The 18981-nt window shown below is 46.2% G+C and overlaps 2 protein-coding genes across 3 annotated transcripts in view; both read right to left on the bottom strand.

Moving 5' to 3' along the window:
• Positions 1-4406: 4406 nt before the first annotated feature.
• dmap1 (DNA methyltransferase 1 associated protein 1) lies at positions 4407-9688 on the bottom strand. 2 transcript variants are annotated; one of them, XM_062555930.1, is made up of 11 exons: positions 9568-9688; positions 8866-8976; positions 8655-8746; positions 8146-8341; positions 7725-7883; positions 7353-7520; positions 6605-6790; positions 6222-6293; positions 5371-5443; positions 4837-5120; positions 4407-4517 (listed from the first exon to the last, which is right to left on the bottom strand). In XM_062555930.1, the coding sequence occupies exons 2-11, from the start codon at positions 8956-8958 to the stop codon at positions 4458-4460; spliced, it is 1383 nt and encodes a 460-aa protein (XP_062411914.1). In that variant the 5' UTR covers positions 8959-8976; positions 9568-9688; the 3' UTR covers positions 4407-4457. The 2 variants fall into 2 exon arrangements, with proteins under 2 accessions (XP_062411914.1, XP_062411913.1); XM_062555929.1 differs by having other exon boundaries at positions 8146-8344.
• Positions 9689-9947: 259 nt separating this feature from the next.
• Positions 9948-18981, bottom strand: part of obscna (obscurin, cytoskeletal calmodulin and titin-interacting RhoGEF a) — a 49192-nt gene continuing 40158 nt past the window's right edge. Inside the window, exons 65-74 of the mRNA XM_062556545.1 lie at positions 16640-18425; positions 16292-16465; positions 16012-16134; positions 15267-15440; positions 14491-14596; positions 13815-14054; positions 13200-13423; positions 12505-12580; positions 12037-12186; positions 9948-10893 (exon numbers count right to left, since the gene is read on the bottom strand). Of these exons, the coding sequence (XP_062412529.1) occupies positions 10710-10893; positions 12037-12186; positions 12505-12580; positions 13200-13423; positions 13815-14054; positions 14491-14596; positions 15267-15440; positions 16012-16134; positions 16292-16465; positions 16640-18425 (3237 nt within the window). The 3' untranslated portion in view covers positions 9948-10709. The remainder of the gene's footprint in view (positions 10894-12036; positions 12187-12504; positions 12581-13199; positions 13424-13814; positions 14055-14490; positions 14597-15266; positions 15441-16011; positions 16135-16291; positions 16466-16639; positions 18426-18981) is intronic.

Below are 18981 nucleotides of genomic sequence, written 5' to 3' on the forward strand. Positions count from 1 at the left end.
TCAGATCCAATACTGTAATGGATTTACTGGAAACGGTCTTTATCGTCATCACATCATGAAGTGGTGATCTGTGATAGGCCTCGTGTTGTCATCTGTGCGTTCCCTGTTATTGATGCGTCTTCTTGACAGCCAATTTACAGCCAGTGAGCGGAGCGACTTCCTGCTGTGCTGAAAAACTAGTGAACACGATGGATGTGGCGGGGAGACTAAGCAGGATTCTATCTTTATCACTTTAACACGTAGCCTATTTATCTACTGTCCATTAATTTATCCATTATTTTGTGTATCAAGGTTTCACTATCAAGTCTTCAACCTACAGTATGTAAAACCAAATAAGCTTTGGAGTCACTCACTCCAACACCAGAAAAATGAGTTTCATATTATCAATGGCCTGACAAACGGAGGTGCAATTTTTCCAAGAGCCAAGTTTAATTCTGTCTCACCCTTTCATGTTCATTTTACGAGTCTATCAGCACTAAAATTAACCCACTTCCACACAGCCATTTGCATACAAATGACTTTCTAATTACACATAGGCCTTTAACTGACAGCCAAAAGAAATAGAAGCACTGGCCATCTCATTCAGGTTGAGAGCTCACCATGCTGACAGCCCATCGGGAGCACCATGACATTTCCTGGTGGCCTGAGGGTCATTTAGGTCGTGAACCAACTTGACAAGCGATAACATGGCAAGCAGGAATGAGGTAACAGACCTCTAAAAGCAGGTGTGACTCCTGCATTCACTGCCATGCCCAAAAAACAATACCAATTTTAGATAATTCAACCAAGAGAATGGTCAAAAAAAGAGGATGGGTGGAGTAAAGATGGAGAGTAAAAATAGAAAACAAAAAATCCTTGCAAACGCAAATTGACAGCATTACATATTACAAAATGTATTATTTTCCTCTGCTGTCACAACATTGACAATATCTGACAATATACTCCACTATTCTTAAGCCAATACCAGCAAAACAAGGGTTAAAGGAGAATTCCAGCGCATTCATAGATCATTCATAGACAATCAGTTCTACCTAGAGGTCGACCGATATGGGTTTTTCTATGGCCGATGCTGATATTTACAGCTTCAAGTGGAGGGCCTCATGTTTGTCACGTCATTGGGATGTGATCATGGGATCATGCGTTTCAACCCAGTGGTCGAAATTAAGGTATACAGTAAACATTTTCATGGCAACGGTGATCTCTACCAATCAAAGGCTCTGCTGTTACACGTTAGGATTCTAGGTAGCACAGATTCCCAATGAAATTGTGGTGTCTATGAGCATATCCAATCCCTAAGTCCTACAACAGCTGGTTTTAAGTCTACCATGGATGGTTACTAGACTAGGTAAACCCAGCTTGATCTGCCGGCAATTTGATTTTGCCCTGCAGCTCAGGCTGGAAAAACCTGCACATTTACTGTATCTCTCCTGCTTCCTGTCCACGTTTGCTGGAACCAATCACAAACTGCCTTCCTTCAGGCGCACCAAGATCGTTGGTCTGATGGGTAGAAGGACTATCCAAGCAGAGTCATTTGAATTATGTCCAATGATCATGTCTCTTGTGAAATACAGTGCAGACTCCCCAGACTAATGTTCATTCTCAAAGGCAGACTTAACCCACATCACTAGAGCTAGCCTCAGAGAATATTTGAAGTGTTGCCAGGTGTCTCCCACCAAAATGATGACATGATATAGGCAGGTGATGTGCACACTGCGAGGCATAACTCCACTTAAGAACTTCTTTGTAGACTTTCAAAGAGTATGATGCATTATCAGTCACCACTGCCAGAATGTCATTCAAGTTCAACTTACCAGTATGAATGAACTGCCAATGGAAATGTTGAGAAATTCCAGCTTTCCATGAAGATGACATCAGTCTGAAAGTATTTCCCCTCGGTACCTTTTGAATTAAACATAGAAAAAAATGAAGAAAATAAATGATCTATCTCAGCTCCAAAATTGATTAATGTAACTTAGGCCTACAGTAGTAAAATATTTGTAGTGTAGGTTAAAATTGAACTGTAACAAATGCAGAGTGGCTAAAATAATATATATTACCAAAAGCAAGCCAATTTTTCAGCTGCTTTTAGCTGGTCTTCCAACTCTTGCTGGTCTCTGCTGGTCTTCCAACTCTTGCTGGTCTCTGCTGGTCTTCCAACTCTTACTGGTCTTTGCTGGTGTAGCTGGTTGGGCCACCCAGTGGACATGCTGGCCTGGCGTGACCATCGGAGGAGGTCATGCTGGCGTGAGTCTGTCATGTGGGATAGGCCTACATCTGGTGTAAGATGGTCATGTTTGCCAGTATGACCAACTTAAGCAGTCAAGCCCAATTAAACCAGCAATTGTGGCGCAGCTGGTTACAGCACTTGTCCCACACGCGCAGGGACCTGGGTAACTTTTCAATCCCCATCACTCTCTCCCACTCGTGATTTTGTTCACGGACGTTTTAACTGTTATCGATCATAAATAGACTCCAAGTTGTTTTAACTCCTGTTAACTAAGCCTGAGATATCAAAATGATATCAACAGATTCATGTCTTCATGTCAAATTGACGTCAACGCATTTTTTTTTACCTATTTCTGACTGCTAAATATCAATATATTGACATCAAATGCGCACTGAGGTATCAAGTCGAATCCAGTTTTATGAAAATAGTGTTTTTAATCAGTAGCCAATGCTTGGCCTGCTAAATTAGTTCAGAAACTGACAGATTACCTTCACCCGACTGCTTGAAGTTGCAAATTCGTGGCACATGCATACTAGGCTACCCGCGATGCATCGGTTGTCAACACGAAGTTGAGGCCGTGTTTGTTGTTGTCTGTAAGCCTTACCATACTGTCTAAAGTGGGATAAATGATAGATAGGCCTACCATTATTGGTCTACCACCGATTTCTGCTCTTTTCGGTTTAGACAGAAACAAAAGTTCTCCACACATTCTACATATTTGTTAATGATAGGCTACCCCAAATCTTCAAGCTTGATCTGATGCAGCAAGTCCATCGGCCTCATGCTGGGTGATCATGGATAGTTTGTGATGACTATTCGGAAATCCTTTTCTGAAGAGCAGACTTATTTAGAATACTGCACTAGTGCAATTTAATGGGGATCAAAAGCATGAGCGAATGATAGGTTTAATATAAGAAAACATTTTGCACAAGACTATTTCTAACAAATTGTTATTTGCATGATGTAAATGTACCCTCTCACTCAGAGACGGACTATTTATCAAGAGCCAAATTAATTGGGTCAGAAATTCAGTGATGCAGTCCAGATGATGGCATGAACACCTTAATATTTGAGTCATACCTCGCACACCACCCCTACCTGGCTTAACAGAGTGCGGTCAGTGTCCGACTCCTCACCATGCAATGGTTAATACTTCAGTTCTACAGCTACATCAGGATCATCACAAACCATAAAATCAGATCCAATTCATCCAGTTTCCTTTGAGCCTCTAAAAATACAACGGAGTGAAATTGAGGGTACAGTAACTCTCCCATTCTCTTTCTTGTTCACACACGACACACACACACACACACACCTTATAGAAATAAACTATAAACCAAGTTGAGAAAAGAGCAAAATACAAAAGCACAACATTTATTATTTTTTTTAAGAGGGCACTCTAGAGCAGGGAGAATGAGGTTGCCTTGTTGAAGCAGGTGTCACTGCATCCACTACCTAACTGTTCGGTCACAATCAGAGCACTGCACACAAAGGGCAAAGAGTGAAACCATAAACAAGAGATGCCTTGCTTTGCCCCCCATGTCAATGCAGGACATTCACAACACAGTTCATTAGATTGAGGTCTGGACATACCAGTGACTAGAGAATGACGAAAAAAAAAAAAACACTATACCCACGATACCCTCAGAGTGGGAAAGCAGGATGAATCTGCCTTCCCATTCCCCCCTCAAAGCTTAATTTTGCACAGACAGGCCAGTACTGTTGCAGGTATCCATTAGCCCTGGCTGCCAATTTACAGTTCATCTGGCCTCAGCGTGGCCAGGCTGGCCCGTGGTGGGACAGAGGCGGGGGGAAGTGGTAATGGAATGGAATGTCAGCGGCGGTCTGTGTCACGGTGACGCTTGAGTCGAGTCCGGCGGATGCAGAAGAAGGGAGGCGGGGCGCAGTGGAGATGTAGCGCGAAAAGAGAAAGAATGGGATTTTTAGTTGGGGGGGTGGGTGGGCGGGGTGGGGGGTCTAGCGAGAGCGCCATCTGCGATTAGGAGGAGAGCTAGGGCTTTGCCTCTTTCTGGGGCGCTTGATGGATGACTAGCCCTATGAAATAATCCACCCCCCTCCTCCTCCATCCTGCTGTCTGTCCCTCCTCCCCCAACACGGCCCCCTCTGCTGCGGGCGAATCCTGGAAACATGCCCTCTGCCTGCCTGCCCCCCGCCCCCCCCCCCCCCCCTCAGTGCAATATGTCCATCTGATTAAACCACACTGTCCACATCAGGGCTTCTTCACCTTCTTGATGGACGAGGAACTGGAGGCTGATTCCCGTCGTTTCCGCTGCAAAACAGGACACGGACGTGTTAAAAGGACCACATAGATGACAAAGTAGAATAAATAAACATACTATTTGAGCTGTTATGCATCAATGCAAAACCTTTATTGTCCAGTGAACTCTGGAAAGTATTCATTGTACAGAGTTAGTTTCCTGAACCTATTCTACACAATCACATTCCTCTGTCAATCAAAAGGAAATATATATATATAGTGAAGTCTACTAGAGGCTTTGTCACCAACATAGAAATGGGAGAGTTATGTTTAAAATCAATCTTTTATGAAAAACAGAAAAAGAGCATCCTGTGTTTTTCCGTCTACTCACCGAGTTCGGAGTGAGTGGGGCCCCCACCACGTCGATGATCTGCTCCTTGGCCTCCGTCTTGATGTCATCCGCGGACGGCCAGTTCTGACTCTCGACCCCCAGGCCCTCGCCCTGCGGAGGGGCGGCCCCGCCCGCCTTGAGCAGCGCCTCGTAGCGGTGGCGCAGCATCTGCTGCTCGTACTCGCAGTTGCTGTGCGCCTGCTTGAGCTCGTACAGCAGCACCAGGTCGCTGCGCAGCTCGTTGAACATCTGCACTATCTCCTCCGTGGGCATCGGGTTCAGATCTGCGACGGAAGGAAGATGGGAATGTAACTTTTTTTAATTCAAGAGAAATTGCCTGCTCCTTGTTTAAAATTGCTCTATATATAAAAAAATATGCATAATTGTAATAAATAAATAATAAATAATTGTTCATGACAGGTGCTGGCAGAGTTTAACATTACATCAGCAGTGTGACGACTGAGTGGATGTGTATTTATGTATTCCTGCAGCATAGTTTGAAAATGTGTATCTGCATATATTTACAAAACTTACCAACGCCCTGTTCTGTGAGAATCTGCTCAATGGCTTTGATTTTCTTCTGACCAACAGAGCTAGGGAGCTTCATCTGAGACACACACACACACAAAAAAAAAGAAAACAATCAGCACAGCACAAATAAAGAGTTTACATCTACTAGGCAGACTTCATAACACTGCAAAAAGGAAATTTCATATTCTGACCAAGCGCAAACGGCATCAAGCAAATAAAGTAGAACACTTGGCAAATGCGGCCAAAAGTCTGCTTTAGTCTCTACTCTCAGGAAAACAGGAGGAGAGCCTCTGGTTATAGACTCCTTGGTGGTGGCGCTGCTCCATCTGGAGCGATCCCATCTCAAATCTCCAGTGGCTACCAACTGGAAAGCAGTGTGAGAGTGATGGCCAGAGAGGGGCCCCATCCCTCACGCACTTAATACCTATGATATGCACTTCGGAGGGGGGCCGATCAAAATGTGTTTATCCACTGGAGCCTGGCAAACAGATCACCCGGGAGATGTGAGTAATACACTTCTGCGGGCGCTATAATGTCTTTTGCATAGAGAGCTACCACCCCTCATCACTCTTAAAGATGAATCCCACAGTGGGCCACTATTACTTTGCAGCCGCGCACATACATCACACGGCTGCTAATTACAGAAAAGGGCTACACACACACACACACACACACACACACACACACACACATGTGCACACACACAAACACACACACACGCACACACACACACACAAGGCTGGTGAGGGTAGTGTAGACTAGGCTTGACTGGGGCCATATTGCAGGACAAAAGCAATGTGAGGGGTGATGGAGCAGTGATGGGTAATGTGTGTGCGTGTGTGTGTATGTCTTACCCTCTGGCTACGAAGCGTGACTCCAGCTGATTTGAAGTCTGGGAACTTGATGCCAGCTGTTTCAGGAACAGCCTGTCATATGAGAGAAAGAGACACAGAGAAAGACAGGGAGAGTGAGAGATGACATAAAATAATAATACAAAATAATAATAAAAAAAGTCAGCCTCCCACTACTAAATAAAACCAAATTATTTCAGACAAAGTTCTCACAACTCTTGCAAGAGGCAGACCATTATTGTCTCACCAGAGAAATTAAAAGGATGAATTATGATGCATTATTTAGACAAAATTGTAAAGAATTTGACTGAATTCCATGTAATAGAAAATGGGATGTTATGGTTTTCCAAAATGTTACGGCTTGTGCGTGGTGCTGGGTGAGGTACCGGTTTCTCTGTCTCGCGTTTCTGCGGTAGCTTCTTCTTGGTGGCTTTGCGCTCGGCACGGCGCATCTCTGTGTTGGTGTCGGCCGCGGTGATGAGCTTCTGCAAGTCCTGGGCCTTCTTCTCGCGCTCCTTCTTCCTCGTCTCGATCTTCCGCAGCTCCTGGACAAGATACTCTTCTTCTGCCACCTGCAGGACGGCAGTAGGGAAGCAACATGATATGGTTCCATCAGAACGTCTAAAAAAAATTCTGGTGGCAGTACATGAGCAATTTAAAGAGATGACTCAAATCGTGGCAAAGGGCATTTAATTTGTGTCACACAGAGCTCTTCTATAACCATGCCTACTATTCAAAATTCAAAATGTTAAAGATACTTAGTCAATTCAAACACCAGATACTTTTTAGATACTACTTACTTGTATTCTAAATATACAAAAAAGGTGTATGCTTTGGGGAATTTAAGTAAAGTAACACAAAGAAAAACAATAGACAAAAAATTTAAATAAAAATACCCCCACTCCTTATATACAGCTGTGTAGCTTATGAGTTGCTGCCACCTACAGGTGTACCAGCAGCAAAGCAGGACCACTTGCATCCATGCCATTCATAAAGACCTCCCATTCACACCGTAAATGTAATGTACTCTTACAACATATTTCATAATCTATCAAAAGCTTTGGGTAGTAATAGCGATGGCATATGTGTGCATGTGCATGTGTGTGTGTGTGTGTGTGTGTGTGTGTGTCTCACCTGCTCTGGGGTACGGTTAAAAAGTCTCTCCAGCTGCTCTTTCCTTCGCCGCTCATGTCCCGCATCGAAAATGTAGATCTTGGGCTCTGTCCCCGTTGCAGCGCGTACTTTAGTCAGCTTACCACAGATGGTATAGTAGCGCTCCTTCAGGTCCTCCACAGAGCGTTTCTGTTGGACGAGTCACAGCACAGATGAGGACAACACTAGATACTATTATATGTGATGTATGAAGTGGTTCCATGTGGTTTGGTTGCAAATGAATGAATCCATACGTGGTCTGAGACTTTTGAAGGTTCAAATCTTGACTTGAACAAAAGGAAAACAACAAACATTTACCTATGTTTTAGCTGGGAGCAATAGGTATAGTCTTACCCTGTACTGTTGATGGTCATAGCGGTCATGGATGACAATGAAGCGCAGGTCGAAGCGTTTACACAGGTCGAACAGGTGATCCGTCTCTGTCTTAGTCCAGCCGTCGTCATGGAGATACATCTGATATTCTTGCTCAGAGTACACGGGCACCTGTACTGCCTACAAACACAAAAAAGAGAAAGAAGTCAGGTGAGTATGGACTTCTGCTCCTGTCCAGCAAAATAAAGCAAGGTGAAGCCAAACTCCTTAATCTACATTCTGAGCTGGATCCAGATTATAATGTCAGAGGACCGAGATATAGTGACCCTCTGTCTTGTATGAGAATATGAAGAACATTGGTCCAGTTCTGTTTAGGCTATACGAGTGGGCACATGGATGACACCCACAATTCTCCCTGGCTCTGATGCATCTCGACTCTTACCTTGTTGAAGCGGGCAAAGGGATAGTCCTTGCCCTCTTCTGCCACTCGTCTCCAGTGGTGGAATATGGCTCCGTCCCGCCTGGCTGGGTTGGCGAAGGGCATCCATTTCCAGGGCCGTACCTTCTTGCATCCCAGCTTGGCTTTCACAGTGCGGTAGCCCTGTGTAGTGTCACTGGGCAGCAGCGGTGGAGCGTCCCTACTTGAATACAAACAAACCACAATCCTCCACATTTACTTTCATTCTGTTATTAGACACTGTTGTCCAATCACATACAGGATTGACAATTAGAACATTGGGATATGTGCTAGTTGATAAGTGATAACCCAACTGACACTGGTGTTCTTAGCACTTTGCACTTGCTTCACAAATTGATCTACTGCAGTTTTGCATTTTGCAATGCACTACTGTTCTGTTCTCAATTTATAGCCAATATGAGGAAAAAGTAACAAGTTGATTGGCGATAATGAACTCTGCATGAAAGCAATGATAGCAAACATTTAGTACTTACTTTTTGTCTGAATAGAGGAGAGCATAAACCTCTCTGTGCATGCCCTCTGGCCTTTTGAATGTTAGCGTCTCTGTCGCTTTCTTCGCTTTTTTCTGTATCAGGCAGAAGATGACACAAGTCAAGAACTGAAAATGCCCATAAGCACAATTTCAGAGATAGCAGGGCTGGTAACCAGATAGGAGTGTGCACAGCTCAGTTTCTCGCCTCTTACCTTGTCCGAATTGATGATGTCTTTTTTACTGATGGGTCCAGCATCGTCTCCTCCTGCCAGCTCCAAGATGTCTCTCACATCAGCACCGGCCATGATGTTACGTTACCGACACTAACAGACAAACAAGGTTTTATATTTGACACGCAGAATGACTTCACGTTATGGCATTGTGAAATAAAGCCGAACAGTACAGAGTAACCGCAACAGTCACTTTCTGCGCGCGTGCTCTAGGAAGATGAATGGTCCACAGCGCACCGGTTAACTCCATAACACAGTTTGCAACCTGAGGTCTATTAACTTGCTAAGGTAGAGCAAAGCGGACACTACGACGTCAAAATAATTAGCTAGCGATGGCTAGCTATGGACGTCTGTTAACGTAACGTTGTAGTTAACGGACATGTAAGCTAATGGGCTACGCCAGCAGGGTGGGATTTCTGGCATATAGATATCAGTCATAGTTCTGAATATTATAACAATACAGTTGTAACATGTGTCCCTTACGTCGTAACTAGGATATTAGACAGCCGAAAACAAGGTACAAAATAACGTTACAGCACAACAACTGGGTTAGCTAACTTGCAAAGCTAAGTTAGCTGACTCCTAACCGCGCGGGATTCATGGGGAAACACATGCACTGCACTTATCAGATGTACACGTCCATTTGCATGGTGAAATTACACTTCTTATGAAAATTCAGTTTACCGGTCTGCTTAATTCCTTCTTGCGCAGTTTATCTGTCCAGATTCGATTAGCTTAGCTAGTTTACCGCACTCTTCATTGATACAATGCGAGCCAGTATTTCTTTGGTTTTAATGGAACATTGAAATGAGCTTATCGCCATCTAGTGGTGTGGCGTATCATTAAGCGAGGATCTTGATGATGGGGTGGTAGGGTGGTAGTTAGCCTAGTGATGGGCCTTAGTGAGATTTTCCCAGTATATTAAAGGCTGACTGATTTTATTAGATAGCCTACCATCTCTTCATCCGTAATATGTAGATCATTGTATAGTTATGAAATGATGCAATCAACCACCTTCTGTAGTGCATAATAATAACATTATTCAATGGCTCCTAATTGTCAAACAAGTTTTAATGCACAGAACCAGTACAACCTACATTACATTCTGAACATTCCCAAAACCCACAAAGACAGAATCTTATACTGTAGGCAGCAGACTGAAAAAAAGTGAATGCAACAGCCAAAAATAATTTGCCTCCATGCACTGATGTCTTATTATTGTAAGCGTATCCCTGATATCACAAAGGAAATTTATAAATACACATGAGCCAGAATTAAGCTTATTTCAAATATTAACCTTTTGTTTGAAAAAACTGCAATACACTATTTTATTATAGTAAGATCAACTGAAATTCTAGGTTCAAACTAACCAACGAATTTACAAACCTATGCAAAAAGGTAAGCCAATCTATTAAAAGTATTCATTCAAAATAAATAAAACCCTGTTACTACAATGGCCTCTTTAAATCACACATTTTCAGTTACTCTCCATGTCACTTCAATGTAAACAAAAACAAAGTTGTTTACAAGCTATAAACATAGTTCATAAAGTGACAAGTATGCTTTTTGTTCATCATAAATTAGCTTTAGACTTTTTGCACACTATTCTTGACAAATGTGTCATAGGCTACTAAAATCCTTTTCATGTTAAACACAATTGTGCAGCACTTCTTCATAACATGCTAAGTCCATGTCAGAAGGACAGCAGCATTAAAAAAAGAAAATATCTCACAATATCATTCAAAGATCTCACAAATAGATTCACATTTTCACATTTTAAAGCAGTTCCCCTGTTGATAGTTCAGGGCCCCCCCTCCAGAAGTCCCCTACTGCAGAAGCGGAACCTTAGCCTTGGTTCGGATGTGGTCTCGCTTGACCTCACGCTCCTGGAGGAAGGCCTGCAGTTTGTCAGTGGAGAAGCAGACCATGGAGTCTCTGGGTCTGGCCGCGGCACGGGCGTCCCCACGGATCCAGGGGTTCTGGAGGCACTCCCCAGCCGAGGGTCTCCCCCTGCAGACAGGCAGGCAGCCGCCACAGCCATTTATTTATGTATGTATTTATTTAAGACACACTTTTTAGACACTTCCATCCTTGCCAACTTCCAATACAGTGATGATATACATTCTGGGTGGATGGTTGGATACAGACACACACACAGACAGACAGACAGATTTATCTCCTCATCAGTATGTGTGGGTACTGATCCCATGACCCCATGCAGCGTTGAGCAACAGGAACACAATGCTGAGGATACGAGACACATAAAAAGCCAGCAGCAGACACTCAGGGCCCTCCGCCTTCTGGCACCAAGATCAACAAAGCAACAGGGCCAAGCTATAGTGTGCAATGAACATGATATACAACCATGGCTGTGCCTGGTGAAATAAACTTTGGATAAGGTCTGACAATAAGCATGATACACTTTGGAAGGATTCAAACCACTTTCATCTTTGTGACAATTTTTTTTTTTTTTTTTATGTAGCCCATTATTTACACATGGCCATTATACGCCCAGACCTAGAAATGTATTGGCCTATAAATAATAGGTTATTTTCAAAATGAGTAAATCCTATATTATGCTCACAGGAATGTGCAACACCACTCTTTTTTAGGAAGACAGTAAGTCTGCCCTGATTAAAAAAGATTTCTCAGTATACCACTACATCAATGAAAACAATTCATAAAATCCAACTTTTAAATATTTCCCCCAAATCTCCCTTGGAGCTATCCCACAAAGAATGACATTTAATGTATTACATTTTAAATGGCTTAAAGTAGCAAACCCATAAGTCCAATATATTTTTTAAAAGGATTCATAAATTGTGCCACTATTTTACTAAAGAAACTGTTTGGTATAATAACACTCTCAGTATTTGGGTTTTGTATTCAACGTGTCTATTACTCCCATGATGGTAATATATGCTGATAGCTATTATAATTAATACCCCTTACTGTAGCAAGTTTGCACATCTGGAACTGGTAGTTGAGACATGCACACTCACCAAACACAGACACATGGAGCCTGCCCATGAATGTGTGTGAGAAAGACCGGGCCTGTGGAAGTAACATGATCTCAAGAGTGTGTGTGTGTGTGTGTGTGTGTGTGTGTGTGTGCGTGTGTGCATGTGGGCGTGTGTGTATGTGTTTGCTCACCAGGCTTTGTTGTTGAGCGTGCTCTTCATGAAATTGATGGCTCCTTCCGACAGGCCTGGGTAGCAGCGGCCAAACTGGATCTTGCCCTTCTTGATGTTGCGATCCCTTTCCCAGTTCAGGTCGGCATGAAACGGGCTGTCTGCGCTGAGCCTGAGCATGTTACATAGGGAACACCATAAGATGATGTGGTGCTTTTCGGACTAAGATGAAGTGTTGCGGCTATGCTGTCATGGCCACTGCGTGCCAGTGTGGAGCCATTGTGGAACACAGACAGAGTACTAGCTCCCATGACATCATTCCAGTGTTCTGTTTATGACATTTGTGTGTTTTATTACCCAATATGACAGCTTAAAATATTGCAATTCTCAAAAAAGTGCAATGATTGTCAACATGGCACTATGTTGACAGGAAAGGATTAACCTCTGAGAAGTACTTCAAGCGGTAAATTTAGATTCAAGACATACTCACATGATAAAAGCCAGTACGCCAATTGCCCAGATATCTGTTTCAGGTCCAACTCCTTGGCCTTCCAAGATTTCAGGAGCTTTGGGAAGGACAATGTACACTGACAAAAACATAACAGTTGGACAAAATGTATCCTTAAAAACTGATAATATTTTGTCATCCTCTGGATTCCACATTTTGTAGATCCATTTCTCAATGCAGTTCATGTGGAAATTGCATACACACATACTGTATAGACAGCCAGTATCTATACAGTGCATATAAGTCTGTACACATACACACATATGTACATACATACATACAGTACATACAACATGCAGACATTCAGTGGAACTACAAACATATCTGACTACATTGTCCCAGAGTCATGTAGAGACTTAGAGTCATTTTATAAGAATATTATACTAGTTAGTAATAGGTAGGTTAGTATTCATTAGACACTAAGACTAACTCTAAGGGTGCGGCTGGTGGGGTGGGGGTTATGGATGATTCTAAGGGCCCAGCACTGAAAGTAGGCCCCCAGAGAGCCCCTCCGATATATTACTGGGAAGGCCCAGAATTATTATCTGTCATGGGGCCTATATTTTCCAGCAGTACCCCTGGAGGATCTCTTAGGCCAGACCGGACATGTGTGAGTTTGTGTGTGTGTGTGTGTGTGTGTGTGTGTGTGTGTGTGCGTGTCACATGACCTCCCTCACCCTTGCTCTCCGTCAGCTCTTTGAGGTGCTCCACGGTGACGGCCTGGCCCAGCGTGTAGAGCTGCGCCGAGCCCAGGTCCACGATCTTCACCACGTTGCCGTCCGTCACCAGCATGTTGTCCGACTTGAGGTCCAGGTGCACCATGCGGCGGCTGTGCAGGTAGTCCACAGCACTCAGGATCTGCACCAGGAGCTCACTCACGTCCACCTCTGCATAGGCATCCCTGAAGCACAGCAGACATAATTACAATGTACCTTAAAGGAATAGAAAGACTCTCATATTTATAGGTCATTGACCCTTCAGTCTCAGTAAATGTCAATGGAGACTGCTGGCCTGGTCCCTCTAATGCAGGCAGGCCAGACAGTGTGACATCTGCACAACATGCTTTGACATTTGGATGAGTGTTAGTGACGCACAGCGCCCAAGATAGCCGACTCTAAAAAAAGATCTTTTTTTTTTTTTTAAATGGATCCATGCCAGACCTGGGTCAAATCTAGGCCAGACCTGGGCCAGATCTGAGACACATTTGAGCCGAATCTAATCCGGATCTATGCCAGGTATGCTCTGGAGCCGCCTGCTATCCTGTTCCATCGCAGATTTGCGGCGTCACTTGCCTCTCGGCCAGGTTGTAGAGGAGCTCCCGCCCGGCACACAGCTCCTCCAGGAGCACCAGGTACTCGGGGCTGATGATGGCCGAATGCAGCTGCACCAGGTGTGGGTGGTTGAGCCTCTTGAGGAGCTGGTACTCCCGTAGGACCAGCTGGCGCTGCTCGGCCCGGTAGGGCGTGATCTTGGCCGCCAGGTGCTGCTGGCTCTGCTCCTCGCGACACTGGGCAACCACACTGAAGCGACCCCTATTGGAGGACACACCAGCACACTTTAATACTTTACACTAATTAGCACACCAGGCCACCCCTTATGAACACTGGGCCAGCTCACTGACACAATCCCTTTCACAAAAATGGAACCGGACTTGTGTGTGACCTGACGAAGGAGACTGAACCACAGATCAATTGCCACCGTTCCAATGTTATGATTTTGATATGCTGTACATTGTTTTTGATATTGTGACAAGATGAAAAGAGATTCCTGAGAGGATAAAGGGACCAAAACAAAGACTGATACAGTCAGATAATACTGAAATACTATGCTGCTATCTCAATAAATATGAATATGAAATGAACACGAATGGCGTTACACTGAAATAGGCCACTAGGGATGTCAATAATGTGTGGAAATGTGATGTCCTGATATTCAAACGGATCACAAACAGACTAATGCGTTTGGCACCTGTTGATTTCCGAGAGGAAAGAGTAGATCTTGTGGGCCCCCTGGGCCCCTGACACGATGACCTTTGATCGGAGTGATTCCTTTTGAATGAGAGGAATGTGGGAGTCTGGAGAGAAGAAGGAGAATTAAGCACCTGTCATGCGGGATTCATTGTAGTCAAGCGTAATGCCACTTTAAAAGATTAGGGTTTTTTTTCTGCAGTTAGATGACTTTCACTTAAGGAGGATTTTCCTTACGTCAGCCTACTGGCAATTTTCTTCACTTCTTAATACCTCATCTTGTTAAGCTGGCTTGAAACGTCAACTAACCCCTTATTCTCAGTATTTGGGCTTGTTATTTTAGGCTTTCCTTAAATGTCTGATCAGTGTCTTCTCCCACAGATTTCTACAACTTTCAGACCTAGCACATTAGCTTCCATCTAGCATGTGACAAGTCTGGCAGCTTAGGCTGTTGCATTTATACTCTTACCTTTTAAAAAACATTTGTAAAACATACATCATGAGCATTCTGAGCAGGATGATGTAATGTTCTATTCGCTGAAAGTCTCAAACAGATCTTAGCCTTTGAACTCAACTATTGCCTTGAATTCTCTTCTTTAAATTCCTTACGTTCAAAGTCATTTTCAGTTAGCTGCAGTAATGTTTGGTAGTACAGACAACATACACTTCTAAAATGGTAAACTTTCAACTTAAACAAAATCCTCGTCTGATTTTTCTCAATGTCGCCATTAATTAATTTTCCGGGTCAGGTAGCTCTGTTTGAAGTCCAGGCCTTGCCTTCATGTTGGACCACCATGAAGGCCAGGATTGTGGGATCACTAAAGGGCCCGGCTCCTGTTTTAGTGACACAGCCGACTCTGAACACATAGCCCGGACCCTTGGGCAAGGTGGTGACGGTGTAGCAGCTGTCAGTCACATCCTCTACCAACATCTTCCACTCCACAACGCCACCTGTGATGGCATGACACAGGCCAAAAGAATATCAGTGAATTGTTTGTTTGCAACGACCTCCTCTGGACAGAAACAGATGTATATATGTTCATCTTATACCTTGTAGTACACGTAGTAACAGTGCATTTCTACAACCATCTTGGAATCTATGCATTTTTTGAGAACCTCTGACCAAATATTACTAATGTTTTTTTATAACCATCTTTGCTGGTTGCGCATTCTGGAAAAGAATGTCACTGCACTGTATGTTAACTGTGTGCTCCTGTGATGACTGATGCTACTGACTGTACCTGCTTTGTTGTCCTATAATACTAGCAGATCTTAGGTGTGTACCAGTTGTGCTGATCAATAAGTAGTACCAGCACGACTTTGCCAAAGACCTCAGATCTCAGTCCACCTGCCGTTCCATACTGAAAGCAGTTCGTGAAGGTGTGCTTACCTGCAATACTGCACTGAAGGCAGCAGGTGGAGATGTGCTTACTGTACCTGCTGTACTGTAGGCAGTAAGTGAGTGTGTGCTTACTTGCTGTGCTGTACTGCGCATGAGCAATGTAGGTGAGTGTGTGTTTACCTGCAGTGCTGTACTGTAGGCAGTAGGTGAAGGGCTCGCTGGACTTGACAGGTCTCCACACCAGCAACACGCCACCTCCTGCCAGCTGGTGCACATCTGGCCTTGCCGGGCGGACTGCCACCTCTGGGGGAACACGAAAGCATCATGGCGTGGAAACAGACAGTGAGGCTGCCTTCATACTGTACTTTATCTGGCCTCATATAATTTAGTGTTTTATATTTTCCACCTGTTAACTAAAGGATTAAACTTATTTCAATTCAAAGAGTGTATTTTTCATCACCTTTGCTTTTCTTGAAGGTGGGCACTTTAATGGACTTCAAGAGCTTGGCGGCTCTCTTCTGAGGGCTGCTCGGGACGGGGGCGGGGGCGGGGGCGGTCAGCGTAGGCGCAGAGCGAGTGTGGGCCTTGTGCTTCTTCTCTGGAGCCACTGGGGCAGGACCTTTATAAATGGGCCCTAAAAAGACCACAGCACTTAGGGTCACTTAACGTTGACATTTTCCACTAACAAATGCATTTTTCTCTAAAAGACCACTTATCCATACTAGAGATATTGCTATCATTGTTAAGAGACATTCTTATTGTTATGGTAATGGTTATTGTTATGGTTGGCATTAAGTTAATAGCTCACCGCCTTTCTTCTCCTCTTTGCTGGACTGGCGGGTGAAGAGCTTGGTGAGGCTGGAGGCCGAGGCCCTCATCTTCTTCTTCAGCGTGAGCATGGGGCTCTTGGGCACGGCCTGCTCCGCCTCCTTCTGCTTCCTGTCCACTCCCTCCGGCTGGGAGGACGAGTGGCCCGTCCAGGACTGCCGGCGGAACAGCTTCATGAGGCCGATCTTGGGGGACTTGCCGGGGGGCGGCTTGACCTCCAGGGCCGGGGCGGAGGCGTGCCTCTGGAGGACCTCGCCGCCGCCGTCGCCCGGGATGGTCGCGGGCACCTGGTCGGAGAGTCGCGACGGGCTGCGCTTCAGGGAGAGGTCGCCCCTCTCCACCTGCAGGCTGAGCCTCGACCCGTACCTCCGGCTCGGGGGTGTGGGGGGCTTGCGAGCTTCCTCCTGCTCCTCCTCCTCCTCCTCCTCGTCGGAGCCGTGCAGGAAAGACGAAGGCGAGGTCATCCCGGAGGAGGACAGCCGTCTCCTGGGAGCGGTCAGGCGGCTGGGGGAGAAGTCGTCCAAGGAGCCCGTTCGGCTGGACATTCCAGAGCCCAGCTCGTAAGACTCCGCGACAGACACCTGGGAACCGCTCAAGTTCTCCCCGCGGGCCAGAGGCCTGGACGCCTCTCGTGTCCTCACAGGGGCCTGGGACTGGCTGACCACAGCGCTGTCCTCCTCCGCGACCTCCTCCTCGTCCGCCCCTTGTGTTCTGGGCTTCACTTTCGCCACCACGCTCTGTCTCCTCCTCGCGTCGCTGACCGCCGCTGGCGATACGCTCTGCTGCGCCTCCTCGTCGGTGAAGTCGTCCTTGTGGCTGAACGTCGTGTCCTCCTCTTCCTCCTCCTCCTCCTCCTCCTCCTCTTCCTCGCCGGGCTCCCGCAGCTCGGCGGAGGCCCGCGACCTCCTCCGCGTGGACTCGTCCAGGGAGCGGCTCCTGCGCTGGTACGGCAGCGGGTGCGTGAGGCTGACGCCGCTGTCGAACGAGCACGACTTGAGCATGGCGGCGTGCACCGAGCCCCTCCTCTGGCCGCGGGCGCCCCCTTCGCCCAGGCCGCCCCCTGCCCCCGTGCCCGCCTCGGGCGCGTCCTCCACGTACTCGATGAGCGGCTCGTTGAGGCGGCCCGACAGGCTGGAGCGGAGCGGCTTGCGCCCGCGGTCCTGCTTGCGGGCGGCGTGCTGCTTGTCGCGCAGCAGCATGTGGCGCGCCGACATGGGCGAGAGCTGCTGCGAGCTGCTGTAGAAGGTGCTGCGGATGAGGCGCCCGCGCGGGATGATGGCGCGGCCCTCGCTGCCCGCCGAGCTCTCGTCGCCCTCCGACAGGTACAGCGACGGGCTGCTGCTGCGTTTGTTGCCGGCGGGGAACGTCAGCGCCCCCCGTGGGCCGCTCCCGCGCTCCGAAATCAGCTCCTCCTCCTCGTCCAGCCGGGCTCGGCCCAGCTCCGCCAGCGTCCGGCCCTTCTCCGAGACCTGCGCGCGGGGGTCGTACTCGCCTTCCTCCTCCGGCTCCTCCTCCTCCTCCTCCAGCTCCTCCTCGTCCTCCTCGTCTTCGTCCTCGTCCCAGTCCTCGTCCTCGGGGCTGAAGTGCTGGAAGCACTCCCAGGCGTCGGCCTCGTCGTACTCCGAGGAGGAGCCGCTGCTCTGGGAGGTGCTGCTGGGCTCCTGGGGCTCGCGCGGCGCCGTGACCGACACCTCCTCGGGGGGAGCGTCCAGCAGGTCCGCCATGGGCCTCAGGGTGAGGACGGAGCCCAGGCACGTGAGAGAACGCTGCAGCAACACAGTGGACACCAGCAGACTGCATTAGACACCACTACACAAACAACAACGGGGGACTGAGTTTGAAGAAGGACTAGTGCTGTTGCTGTACTATATATTGCGCATACAAATTGATGAATATGATTTTGACAATATAGTTAACTTCTATTGGACAATTATTTTAGAATTGATTGCATAGTTTTATCTCAGAAATATAAATTACACAGACAAAGCAACCAAAACAAGAACAACATTCCTTAAAGCAGGGCTGTAGTCAAGACCACCTTTGTCGAGTCCAAGACAAGTCCAAGACCAGGACCGGTCGAGACCAAGTCAAGACCGAGTCCAAAAAGGTTCAAGTCCAAGACAGACCGAGTCCAAAAGACTCAAGTCTGAGTCAAGACCGAGTCCAGGACAGAAAAAAACAACTTGCATGCATGACAGTATAAAGACAATAATTTTGGGTTATTATTAATTTTGCTGATCTAAATACCCACCCAGGATTTGTAAGTATAACCATTCCCCTTAATATCATATAATCTAATTTAAAGAAAATGATATAAGCTGA

This window comes from Sardina pilchardus, chromosome 15 (assembly GCF_963854185.1).
Source record: "Sardina pilchardus chromosome 15, fSarPil1.1, whole genome shotgun sequence".
Taxonomy (NCBI): domain Eukaryota; kingdom Metazoa; phylum Chordata; class Actinopteri; order Clupeiformes; family Clupeidae; genus Sardina; species Sardina pilchardus.

Coding starts and splice junctions, on each gene's coding strand:
- dmap1 (XM_062555929.1), bottom strand. CDS start 8,958: ATGGCCGGTGCTGATGTGAGAGACATCTTGGAGCTGGCAGGAGGAGAC. Junction 7,521..7,724: donor ATGACCATCAACAGTACAGG/GTAAGACTATAC, acceptor CTCGTCCAACAG/AAACGCTCTGTGGAGGACCT. Junction 5,444..6,221: donor TCACGCTTCGTAGCCAGAGG/GTAAGACATACA, acceptor TGTGTGTCTCAG/ATGAAGCTCCCTAGCTCTGT.